Source organism: Benincasa hispida, chromosome 9 (genome assembly GCF_009727055.1).
Source record: "Benincasa hispida cultivar B227 chromosome 9, ASM972705v1, whole genome shotgun sequence".
NCBI classification, from domain to species: domain Eukaryota; kingdom Viridiplantae; phylum Streptophyta; class Magnoliopsida; order Cucurbitales; family Cucurbitaceae; genus Benincasa; species Benincasa hispida.
Window position 1 is genome coordinate 37,948,601 of NC_052357.1, and position 13,360 is coordinate 37,961,960.

Sequence of the window (13,360 nt, forward strand, 5' to 3'; positions counted from 1 at the left end):
TAAATTAAATTAATAAAAACTCTAGTATGTTAAATAGCAAGGTTGATAAGAATTATGTAAAAAAATATACTCAATCAATCTCAACCAACAAAAACATGCAATTAAAATTAAACGAAAAAATAATTAGAAAAAAAGTTAGAGAAGAATACACCATGATTTTTGTAATGGTTCGGCCAAACTCGATCTACATTCACTTTCTCAAGTGCCTATTGGGATTTCAATTAAAAATCTCCTTTGACTCTTTCCACAGATAAGAGTCGAATCGCTACTTTGCTTCTTTATCAGGTTTAAGAGCAAACCCGATCCTTTTCATGGGATAGGATCAACCGTTACAATGTTTTGAAGCTTTAAATCACACAATAAAACTATCTAAACAGAGTGGGTATATGAATTGAGCTCACAGTATTTAACACTCACAATACAATAAAAGAAGAAGATGAAAAGAAAGAAAATTGAGAGCTTAAAGAAAGAGTGACAACAATATGAAAAGAAAAAAAAATTGAGAGCTTAAAGAAAGAGTAACAACAATGGCCTTTTGTAATTTTTTAAGATTATATAGTTGTAAAAAATTGGAGAGATTTTGGAGAAGATGAATTATAAGAGTGGATGAAAAGTGGATTTCAATTTGAAATAAATAAATAAATAAATATGTTGGGTTTTATGTCCTAAAACTCGTGGTTTGTAAATAATTAAACTTATTCTGAAAATTCAATGAATTGTTATTGAATATATGAATTTCTTATTTCATTTTAGAAGTCCAATAAACTAAAAGACCCATGACTATTACATGAGTACTTGAACTTTATGTGGAGACATAAAAGTGGATCAGGTTCGAGTAAATAGTCAAAATGATCTATAGTATATGAATGAGGTTGGGTGCTTTATTCTTGTAACACTATTGGATGCAGCCCACTCTGTAGTTGTTACAAAAAGTTGTAAAGTGCTACAGACGATCTGATCCTAATTCGTACATATTATGACATGAGGAATGGGGGCATCCTATACAATTGGTTTGTACAAGATTGGACCACGAAATAAGTCATTCTTATTTTATAACGCTATTTATTGTTTAAGACTGACTATTTCAAAGCGATGACCTAGGTAACTTGACCTTAATCCTGAGCTAACTATGAACTTCTGTTTGTTTAGGATTATCCTTAGATTTTCATAGGTGGGGGTTGGCTTAACAATGCCAACTCAATAAACCTCCATTTCAGGGGTAAGATACCCAGAAGAACATAGGGTGCAAGATGAAATTCGCTCATACCCGCTTATAGGAATAGTAGAGAAGTTGTTCACTTAAGTGCTGACTCCGGGTCTTGAACAAAGGGCCCCACCCTCTCATTGCCCCGAGAGGGACTCGGTTTGTTGATCGGATCACAAACCAATTATTCATTAGAGGATCAGTGGGACTTACGGAACAAGAGGTAATCTCGGGGGTAAAACAGACATTTGACCCAGCCGTTATTATGAACAACCTGTGAAGGGTTAACTTACTAATCATGATTATATCGAGTGGGCATAATATATCTACAGTGACGGGAGTGCAACTATGGACTTTAGTGGAGTGACCCATTAGTTAACGAATGGGGATTAATTCGGTGTAAAAGAGTTTTGCCAATTTAATTCTGAATCGTTGGAGCCATAGGTCCACAAGGTCCCTTACTAGCCCGTAAATGATTAGCTTTAGAGTAGCGTGAGAAGTTAGTTTGAAACGTTCAAATTAGAATCAAGCGAATTAGTATATTATATGAGATATAATTATGTGTTTAATTTTGGAATTAAACGAAAATTGGAGAATTTAATTAATATTTAAAATGATTTAAATATTAAATTCATGAAGGTGGAATTTGTGTAATATTAAATTTAATATTTGATATTAAATTAATTAGAATTAATTAAATTGTTTAATTATTTATTTATTATTAATTTTATTAGAAAATTAATTTATGAAATTAATTTTGTAACATTAATAATGTTTTCAATTTTAAAATCAAATTGATTTTTGAAATCATTTTGTAAAATTGGAAAAGTTTGGAAAAACACAAAATGGAAATATGGATTTTTCCATTAATACCTTCAAGTAGCTCACACTAAACCCACTTAAATTTTGCTTCAATTCTCCAAGCATGAGCTGCACCTCATGTAGCCTTCTCCATTGTATGATAATCCTGCAATAAATAGAGAAGATTGAAGTGGAAATGAAGCATGCATCAGTTGAGTTTTTGTTGAAAAATTCGAGTTGAAGAAGGTGTTCTTCAAGTGGGTGCAACAATGTGTTTTTCTCCAAATTCCCTTCATTCAAGCTTATTTTGAGTCCCACAACTCAATCTAAAGCTCCAAAAGAATAGTAAAAAAGATCTTGAGGTGGTTTATAACGAGATTTGGAGAAGATTTGCAGCTGAATTCGAGATTAAAGGGGTTCTACAAAAGGTATTACTTGAAACCCTCTTATTATTGTGTGAGCATGCTTTATTCACAGCCAAAATTGATGAATTAGAATGCTTATTGATTCTTATTTCTTCCATTACATGTTGATATACTCCTATAATTTGTATCAGAGCATCATTTAAGCATTCAATTTGGTTTAATTTTAGGTTGGTGGATGTTTTTTCATGAGATATATGAAAATGGTGCACTGATATGGTTTTTTGAGTTTTGGCATTTAAATTCTCTTTGATTCCTTGATTAAATTTGTTTATGAGTTTTGGCATTTACATTCTCTTTGATTCCTTGATTAAATTTTTAATTGGCTCTTGTTTAATGAGCTTATATGTATACTCAAGAGTCTGTAATTTATTTGGAGTCATTAGAGTTGAAATTAAGATGTAATTGAAGATAAAAGTGAAAAAGGCCAAGCTGTAGATTTCAAATCGTGAGCTTCTGCCCAGGTAGCATTGTGACGCTGCCCTTGAGCTTTGCAATGCTGCTCATAATTCCAATGAGATTTGGTGATCAAGCAGCGAAATTTGATCAAGTTTCGAGCAAGATTTCGTTTTAAGCGAGATTCTGATGGAATTTTTGTGCGAGATTTCAAGTTCAAGCAAGATTTTGAATTGAGTTTGAGCGAGATTTCTAGTTCAAGCGAGATTCTAATGAAATTTCGAGCGAGAGATCAAGTTTGAGCAAGATTCTTGAACCGATTTTTAGCGAGAGATCGAGTTGGAGCGAGATTTCAACGAGCAGCGAGATTTTGAACTGGTTTGACGAGTTTGACCCGTTGACTGAGCGAGAAGATCGAGGATTGACCGGTTTTCTTCAATCTTGATCTGGTTCCGCTTCAAAAGTGTTTTGGCTAGTCTGGTTTAGATAGTCCAAGTCTAGTTTAAGCTCTTTGGGTTTGGTTTGGCGAGGTTCAAATGGTCCGGAAGCGGTTTGGAGTTGTTTCATGCTGTTTTTGTAATAATTAGGTCTTTGTTTGCTTGTTTATGCTAAAACTAAAACCATATCAGTATGTGTTTAATTATTTATGCATGTGATGTATGTTATAATTAAATAAATCTTTTATGTGCATACAATATGTCATGTAGATTTAAAATCCCACCATAGGAAGCATGTGACATGCATTGAAAGTATGTTATAAAGTGTTATAATATATAGTAAGCATGTTTAGGGTTTCTTTTCTTTAATATAAATGTTGTATTAAATATTGAATGTTTTTTATGTATGTTGTGGATGTTTAGCATGTCTAAAATTTTGTAAGATGTTATAAAATTGGGTTAGACATTTAAAATTCATAACAAATAACAGCTGCACGCTCACGTAAGTTAACCACTCATTTTAATAGTTAAAATAGGTCGTTAAATTTGTAAAACTTAGGTTACAAACTCAACCGGTATATAATTCTATCGAAGGCTGAAGGTATTTAAATTGACGGTCTATGGAACACCTCCTACCTGGGGATTATGGATGAATTATTGAGGGTTGTTAATCGGTTTTATAAGTAACCGTGAACAATGTGAGGTTTTAAAACTAGTTTATCACCTAGACATCGTAAGTTAAATTCAATTATAAACGTTATACTTGGATAAACACCTAGAATTAGGTTGTTTAATTAGCCAAAACAAACCTAAGAAATGTATACCCCGAAGTTTAATAACATATATGATATGGTATTAGAACACTTCAGTAAAAATCAAGTAATGTATATGAAATGTTAGAACACTTCGGTGGGAGATTAATAAACATATATGATATGATTATTTATAGCTCTCATGTCCCTAAGAGTTCACAATCGAAATTCATGTGGCACTTTGTGTCACCCTGGGAGTGACCTCCATTCAGAAAGTGTTCATCATAGATCAAGACCAAAGTGAATAGGGGAAGTAGTTCATAGTAAGTAGGTGAAGGATATGTGTCAACATATCGTACGGTTTCTTCTGTTGGTTTGAACTGTGAGATTCCTATGTTGCGTCTACTTGTCGTCTTTAAGTCGACCTCACTAGTCGTTTAACGACGATTATCCCCTCAGTGGGTTTTAACATAAGATTCAGAACAACTCAAACTCCATAAATTGATAGGATTTCTAAAGTCAGTTTCAACTTTGACTTTCCAACTTCGGGAGCATCATTAGGATCGAACTTCTGAGGTCTAAAAACATAAAGTTACACTAACAGACTTACTAAAGATCAGTTAGTAATTTCTAGAAAAAAAAACGGTAGCTAAGTGATTATCGAAATATGAGTTATTCTGGAGAGAGTATTTAGTCAAGAATGTTTTGCTGTAGTATCGTTGCAAAAATAATCTTGGGTATATTATTACTTTGTTAAAACTTGATTGGGTTTAAAAGAAATTCACTTATAAATTTTATTTATATTTTTCCAGAATGACAAGTTCACTAGTACAATTGTTGGCATCTGAAAAACTGATTGGGGATAATTATGCAACTTGGAAATCAAACTTAAATACTGATAGATGATTTAGGGTTCGTCTTAATAGAGGATTGTCCTCCCATTCCAAGCTCTAACACAAACCGAACTGTTCGGGATGCGTACGATAGATGGATCAGGGCAAATGACAAAACCCGTGCCTATATCCTCGCCAACATATCTGATGTTTTGGCGAAGAAACATGAGGATATAACTACTGCCAAAGAGATTATGGAATCTCTATGAAAGATGTTTAGACAATCGTCCTTCTCCTAAGTGTTGGGTTTTATGTCCTAAAACTCGTGGTTTGTAAACAATAAAACTTATTCTAAAAATTCAATAAGTTATTATTGAATATATATATTGCTTATTAGAAATCCAATAAACCTAAAATACCCTTGACTATTACATGAGTACTTGAACTTTATGTGGAGGCATAAAAGTGGATCAGATTCGAGACATAAAAGTTTGGAAAAACACAAAACGGAAATATGGATTTTTCCATTAATACCTTCAATGAAAAACCAAAATCCAGTGATTAAAAATTTAAGGTCTAGTGTGTCACTCACCCATAACTTCAAGTGGTACTCTTCAATTGGCTCGGTTTGATGATTTGGCTACCACATCACCACTTTGGTATTTTTCGGTTAAGTTTCTTTTTGTTGTTTCTTCTTCAATTGAACTCCGATTTAGGTGATTCAAAAGGTGTCGGAATTGTTGTTCCGAATTCTATCTTATGAGCTATTCAAAATAATAAAATTATTAGTAAACAAAATTAGGTTTGTTACCATCAAAACATTAGTTAATTGATTAAAATTAATTAATTTGAAATCAAGAACCAAAAAGCCAACATCATCAAGAACTTCCGCACCCAAAAATCATGTCTTTCCAATGTCAAACCAATATTGCATCTTCCATATCACCAAGAAATGCTTGTAGTTTTGTGCTATATATCTCCTAATGAAGCCACGAAAACCAAAGTCGGCTGAATCCACCCTACAAATTTGGCATCTAGTTCTGTTTTGGCCCCTCATTGTGAGGACAAGATTCTTAAATCGGCAGCCACCAAGTAAATCAAAACATCATTGGATACAACCTTCCTCCAAATCATAATATATAATAACAATAACCATTAATTATAATCCAAAGCTGAAACAAGTTTTTGTTGTGTTATATGAATGAGTACAAGTTTTCATCGGTAGCAAAGTTTTATTCACGTCACATCAAAAGCTAAAGCTTTAACGTCATTTACAAAGTCATTCTATGCTGTTTTAAATGGTAACAGGAGATTATATTATGAGCCAAACTGAATGTAGATAGAGAGAGATTCTTAGTGTAAAATTACAATATGGCTCTTAATTTTCTTCTGCTGGTGGTTCCTGTGTTCTTGTTTGTGTTATCAGCTTTTTTGGTTGTTCGTTCATGGGGTTGGCCAAAGGCAATGGAGGAGATTCCTGGGAATTTGGGTTGGCCTATTGTTGGTGAAAGCTTTTCTTTTATATCAGAGTTTGGTAGCCCTGCTGGTATTTGCAGTTTCATGATCAAGAGGCAGAAGAGGTACCAAACTTCTCATCTTCTTATTCTTCTTCAATTATTTGTCTACGGAAAGCTCGAGTTTCTTAGACTCCTTTTGAGATTGCTGTCATTTTCAAAATAATTACTAATAACTATGCTTTTAGAAAAAAATACTCTGAAAAAAAGTAAAATAATGTTCAATAAATTTTAAATTAAGTTAGAGTGTTTGATAAATAAATACAAAAACGTCTTATTTTAGATATAGTAACTAAAATAGACTTATAATCAACTTTTTTTTTATTTGTTTTGTAATTTGAAATTTTAAATAATTGTTTAGTATGATAAATTTGTTTGTTATAAATTAATTTTTAAATATTAAGGAAAATAACTTTATTTAAAAAATGAATATGATATACTTGTTTTTAAAAAAATAGAAAATAGATTTGATTAATTAGATGAGAAATAGATAATATATAAAATAAATCTTTTTTCTAAAGTATAAAATTGAAAACTAAATATTAATTAAAATTTTCTACCAATTATAGGAGAATCTAAAAGCTAGAAGGATACTACTTTTAAAGTCAACGTAAAATGAATGTGCTTTTAAAAGTGATTCTAACAGATTTAATTTAAATCCGTTTTACCAAATGCATTCCAAACACACTCTTAGACTGGTTTGGATTTTGATTCTTAAGCTCTATTTGGCCACCTATCTAGAATTTAATATCCTACAATATTTTTTTTAAAGGAAGCATGACCTCTCATCGATAAAATGAAAAGAGTCTAATGTCCAAAATACAGGAATCATGATTTATAAGAAAATACATCAAGAGATAAAACATGATTAAACAGAGAAAACAATAAAAGCACTCCCAATTCAAACTAATATTTTGAATTGAACAACGGGAGAGGCCTTAGAGAGAGAACACCAAGAATAGGCAAGAAGAAGAGCTGAATCCAGATGAGTAAACCAAGGAAGAGACCTATCATGAAAAACTCTCTGATTATGTTCAAACCGAATCTCAGACAAGAGAGCACTATTTGCATTGGACCATAAAATATGAGAACTATTGGCCAAAAGAGGACCAACCAAAATTTGAGTGATATTCTCCCGAAAAGAGTTGGCATGAACTTCTACAAGTTTTCTTAGCATCCAAATGTTGTAAGATCAGACAAGTTGTCTCGTAAAATTCATCGAGGTGTGCATAATTGGTCCAGATACGTTCGAATATCAACCAACAGGGGGGTGAAGAAGTTCTGCTTGGGAGTGCTTTTGGCTACTCAGTTAAAGTTATGTTTGAAGGTAGTATGAAGTGCTTAGGAAAAAAAAAATGTTAGATGGTAGTTTAAAGGGCAATATGAAGTGTAGTTGTAGAGTACTATTTTTTACTCGAGAAATTGACCATATAAAACAATCAGAAGAAATTTTAGTAGTATAGAACTAAGCATCAAAAGAATTTGTTACGGATCGAGAGTGCTTTTATAATAAGTACTTTGCTATAGGAATTTTAACATTGAACACCAAGTAAAAATACTAGAAAGTTATTTTGATGTTTGGTTCTATATTCTTAGAAGTACTTTTTTTCTCATATCATTTCCAAATGAGGACTCTTAAACATGGCCTTAATGTTTATGATCAAAGTACTCTTTTGCACTTATTCTAAAATCATACTCAAACATGTCCATAGGTTTGGAAAGGTTTTCAAGACCAGTGTGCTAGGGAGACTGATGGTGTTCATGACGGGAAGCGATGCCGCCAAGATTTTACTGACAGGGAAGGATGGTATGGTGAGCTTAAACCTGTTCTACACCGGCAAGCAAGTCCTAGGCCAAGGCAGCTTGCTTCAGACCAATGGTGAAGCCCACAAGAGGCTGCGGCGGCTGATTGGAGAACCGCTCTCAGTTGATGGCTTAAGGAAATACTTTCAGTTCATAAACAATTTGGCCATTGAAACTCTAGATGAATGGTCTGGAAGAAAGATTTTTGTTCTTGATGAAGCTTCCACAGTTTAGTTCCTCACTTCAAAATGATCACATTAGAAGGTTTGGGTGATGATATGACATGACATCACATAATAAGTTTTTTGTTTTTGTAGTTCACTCTTAAAGTTATTGGCAACATGATCATGAGCTTGGAGCCTGAAGGAGAGGAGCAAGAGAAGTTTAGAGACAATTTCAAGATAATCTCTTCTTGTTTTTCGTCTTTGCCTCTTAACATCCCAGGAACTGCTTTCTATCGTGGTATGAAGGTAATAACATTGAGCGGTTGTTTGGGATGTTGAGTTGGTTATTCTAGTAAGTGGTTATTATAGTTTGTGCCTTGTGAGTTATATAGTTTGTGTTTGGGTGAAAACTATTTTAGTTTTGGTTAGAATAATTTGTGTTTGGAGAATAGACTATTTTAATATGGGTTACAAACGAGGAGAGAATATGGTACAAAATATTAAACACCGTAGATAATGAAGATTTTCAAATAGTTTTACCATAACTAAGTGTGTTTATAATAATTGAAAACTTCAACTATTATAATGGGAGACTCAAATATTGAGTGAGCTATATTACCTCGCTCCATCCAAAAGAAATCAGGGACCCAAACATCCCTTGAATTTTCATTACATCGTTGTAGAGTGAATAAGAAACTCAATAGTTTGAAGCTAAAAGATTATATATGTATAATCTTAGCATCTTCCTTTACACTTTATAGACTAGAAAACTAGTACTATCCTACAAGGGACTATCAATAGTAATTAGAGAAAATTCTACCATAAAATCAGATGCCCTCGTATCATGTTAAATCATCACAAAATCCAGAACTTAAAAGCTGAAGTTGATAGATTATAATATACATATTCATAATGACAATTTCATTATTCATATGCAAAAGATGTGAAAGTTGGTTATAGAATTTGAATCTTTTGAGTATATTTTCGAGCTGTGTTCAGGCACGGAAACGAATGTTCGAGATGTTAGATTTGATCATTGCAAAGCGACGGAGCGGAGAAATTTGCCGACAGGATTTCTTGGATTCACTGATAATCAAACACAACAAAGCAGGAGGAGACAGTGATGAAGAGAAACTCACTGATGCACAATTGAAGGACAATATACTAACTCTGCTGATTGCTGGCCATGATACAACAACTGCAGCTCTCACATGGCTGATCAAATTTCTCGGAGAAAATCCTAATGTGTTGGAAAAACTGAGAGTAAAAACATCTTCCTTATTCACAACAGATTTTGTTTTTAGTTTTCTATTTTTAAAAAATTAATCTTACAAAGAGTATCTACTTGCTTTTATTTGTTTGTATTTTCTAATCTTAAGGGGAAATGAACTAATTTTCAATTTGCAGATTGAACACCAACAAATTCAAGAAAAGAGAAAGGGAGAAAATCTCACATGGGCTGATGTTAACAACTTGCCTTACACTGCCAAAGTATGTTTAAAATTAATTGAATGGTAAATATGAACTTCAATACCAAAAATTACTGATAAAAGAGAAACGAACTCCTTTGGGGGTTGTAAATGAAGTTCAGGTACTCAGTGAAACTCTGAGGATAGCAACAATTCTACCATGGTATTCAAGAAAAGCTGCTTTGGACTTTGAAATTGGTGGTATGTCTCTATTGAAAAGTCACCAAGATTTTTCTTTTCAGATTAAATTATAAAACCGTAAATCCAAAGGTTTGACATCGATATTAAAGATTAATCGATATTTTTGATATCTTTTATAAATACGCATAAAATATTTAAAAAATCCTCTGTCCTCTATTATTCACCGCACGAAGACATGCTAATAAGATCAGTAACTGAGTTTGAAAGTGAAAAGAAGTGAATAACTAAAGTCTTATTTAGTTTTTAGTTTTTCAAATTAAGCCTAATAATATTCATTTTGCCTCTAATTTGAAAACTTAAAAAGGAAAGTAGTTTGACTTTGAATAAGAATTCATTCAACTCTTGAACTTAAGAAAGATGCAAAATATCATAAGAACTTAAGAGGAAATAAGTATAATTTTCAAAGACCTAAAAAAAATAGAAATGATTACGAAATACGACCTGTGCATTCTAATTATTGGGATCTATGCATTGCAGGATACAAGATCAAGAAAGGGTGGTCAGTAAACTTGGATGTTGTTTCAATTCACCATGATGCTAGAGTTTTTCCTGAACCCCAAAAGTTTGATCCATCAAGATTTGAGGTATTTATTAATCAGAAGGAACTTAACCATTATTGATTGGCCTATTCATAAATAAAGGGTATGAATTTGATGAAGGGGCTAAAAGGGAAAAGATTCAATCCATGGTGGTTAGACCACCTACCTAAGATATAATATTCTACTAGTTTTTTTGACATCAAATATGTTATAGAGTCAGGTAGATGGTCTCGTGATATTAGTCGAGTTGCGTGTAAATTGATCCGAAAACAGAATGGGAAGGAACTGTGCGTGTGTGTTTGAGTTCTTAATGACATCAGCTGAGTTGATGAGTGAATATATAACTTTGAATTGAATTGAACTGAACTGAACTGATCTGCAGGCACCATTGAAGCCTTTCAGCTTTCTTGGATTTGGGAGTGGACCAAGAATGTGTCCTGGAATCAACTTGGCAAAGCTGGAAATTTCAGTGTTCATCCATCACCTTGTCTGCAAGTACAGGTCAACTTTCTACCATCTTTGAATTTCATAATTCATGCATAAAAATGGATTTGGTTTTTTAAAATGCAGAGATTAACATAAATATTGAATCAAATAGATAGGGTGTGCCCTTATTAATACGAGTAATTTTTCATCTTCTCGTCTTAAAGTTTAGGGAGTAAATAGAGACAGGATTACCAAAATTTTTTGTAATTTTATGTATGATTTTGACTAATAATGAACAGATGGATATCTTTGGAGGAGGGGAATGATTCAGTGCAGCCAACTCTAGTGAGGATGCCTAAGAACAAGTATCCAATTAAAGTGGAACCACTGTGAGATCTTCTTTCTCTGCTGTTTGAAATCTGAAGTTCAAGAATAAGCAATGAGAGAATAGGCTAGAAGAAAAAAGGGAATGTCTCTCTGTCTATATATATATAAGAATTCTCTACCACTTATTTGTATATTTCATATGGAGTGATGAAATGCTTTAGCACTTGATTGTGAGTGTGTGTGTTTTAATGTTGTTGTCACATTTGAAATTTAAAACCTAGGCATAGAACTCCCAAGTTTAGTCAAACACATTCACAATTCCATACATATGTCTATATATTTGATATAATCATTATAATTCAATGTTGCAAGTGATGTGTTACATATTAACTACACGAGTCTATGATATATAAGATAGATAGCAACATATACTAAAGGTATATTTGATTTAACTTTTCATGTGTTTAATTTTGAAAAATAAAAATTATTTTGGAAAATGTTGAAGTGTTTGGCAACCACTTAAAATAGCCTTTGAAAAAATGAGTTTATAAAATAAGTTGGTTTGAGAGAGACACTTTAAGGAAAAAATAATAATTTTTCAGTGTTTAACGGTTAATATCTCCCTAAAATTGTATAATACGTAAAATTACTGAAAGACCAAAAGAATGTGCATCATAAACCTCTCTCCATCAATAAAATAATATTTATAATTCACTGGACAAACTACTTATACTACTTGGAAGCACAAGCGGCAAGTCCGTGGTCGAACCATAGATTGCCTAAGATAGAAATTTTCTAAGCTAAACAAGTCTTTAGAAAGCAGCAAAAATGGGGGTTTTGATTGTTTGGTTTGACAGAAAAACTAAATGCGGGAATTTAAAATGTGAAAAATAAAATAGATTAAGAAAGAGAGAGATCGATACACGAGATTACCTTCGCCAATTAAGAAATTGTTGGGCTATCTATGGACTAATTCATCGATTTAACCATACAATTTTTTATGGGTTATCTACTTCTCAAGCCTAATCGAATGCACGAAAATCTGGACAAACTCCCTAGAGTAAAGTAAAGCGACGTCGATTTCTAAATTAACTAAGCAATGTCACGCAAGCCTATTTACTTAGCTAACTGCAATAAGCACTTAGATTGATTAGGACATTAAGTTAAATTGGTCAAATCTAACCTAACGTATTTTCATTCCTTAATTATCAATTTAATCTACTAAAATATCCATCATAGATATTCAAACAAGAAAAGGAAAACAATAAGAAGCAGAAAATCCAAAGAACATTCATCTAAATCTCATAAAATCCATAGAAAATTCCCAACAAACCTCAAAATCAACGTTTGGACCTTCAACCGTTCATCGAATCCAAATTTTGATGCCAAAATATATAAATAACTCTCAAAATACAAAATAATCTCATGGGTTTTGGCCAAGAATGGCTAAAACCGAGCTAATGCTCACAAAATCAGCCTAAATCTCCTCTCTCAACCTAAAGATGAAAATCATATTTATAACAGGTACGCAACACCGCAATGCTCCAAGGCAGCGTCGTGACGCTAGGGGGCTGGGAGGCCCCCTTCTCAAAGCGCAGCAGTGCTTCAACGTGTGCGCAACGAGTCTATCGAAGTTTGGAGCGCCACAGCACTCTACAACAGTGCCATGACGCTCTCCTATTGTTCCAAAAATTGAAATTTCTACCTTTGAGCGCAGCGCAAAGGGCTACGATGCTCGCCCCAAGGGCAATTTTATAATTTCGATTTCTTTGAAGCCTAATTGTTCATTTTAGCTTCTACTTGCTCCAAATTAACCCAAAATGGCTCATAAAGGTCGATCCTACCTCTTAGGTGCTCGAAACCTGTAAAAACACTAAATAAACATATTAAACACAATAACAACCTTGAATTCAACAGAGCGAGATAGCACAAAAACACCACCAACTTAATTCTTAATCTTTTTCAAGCAAGGTAGAATCACATATACACACAAAAATATGCTTGCTCAATCACAAGAGTCATTACTCTAGTCTTAACAATCTCCTAGGATAAGATTTGCAATAAAATTAAAT

General features: G+C 32.9%; 1 protein-coding gene across 1 annotated transcript; it reads left to right on the forward strand.

Moving 5' to 3' along the window:
• The first annotated feature begins 6,216 nt into the window (after nucleotides 1–6,216).
• LOC120085012 (abscisic acid 8'-hydroxylase 3-like) lies at nucleotides 6,217–11,354 on the forward strand. Its single transcript, XM_039040829.1, has 9 exons — nucleotides 6,217–6,425; nucleotides 8,072–8,390; nucleotides 8,480–8,632; nucleotides 9,326–9,589; nucleotides 9,734–9,817; nucleotides 9,918–9,996; nucleotides 10,474–10,580; nucleotides 10,918–11,036; nucleotides 11,261–11,354. Exons 1-9 carry the CDS (start codon nucleotides 6,217–6,219, stop codon nucleotides 11,352–11,354), a joined length of 1,428 nt encoding a protein of 475 aa, XP_038896757.1.
• Nucleotides 11,355–13,360: the final 2,006 nt, after the last annotated feature.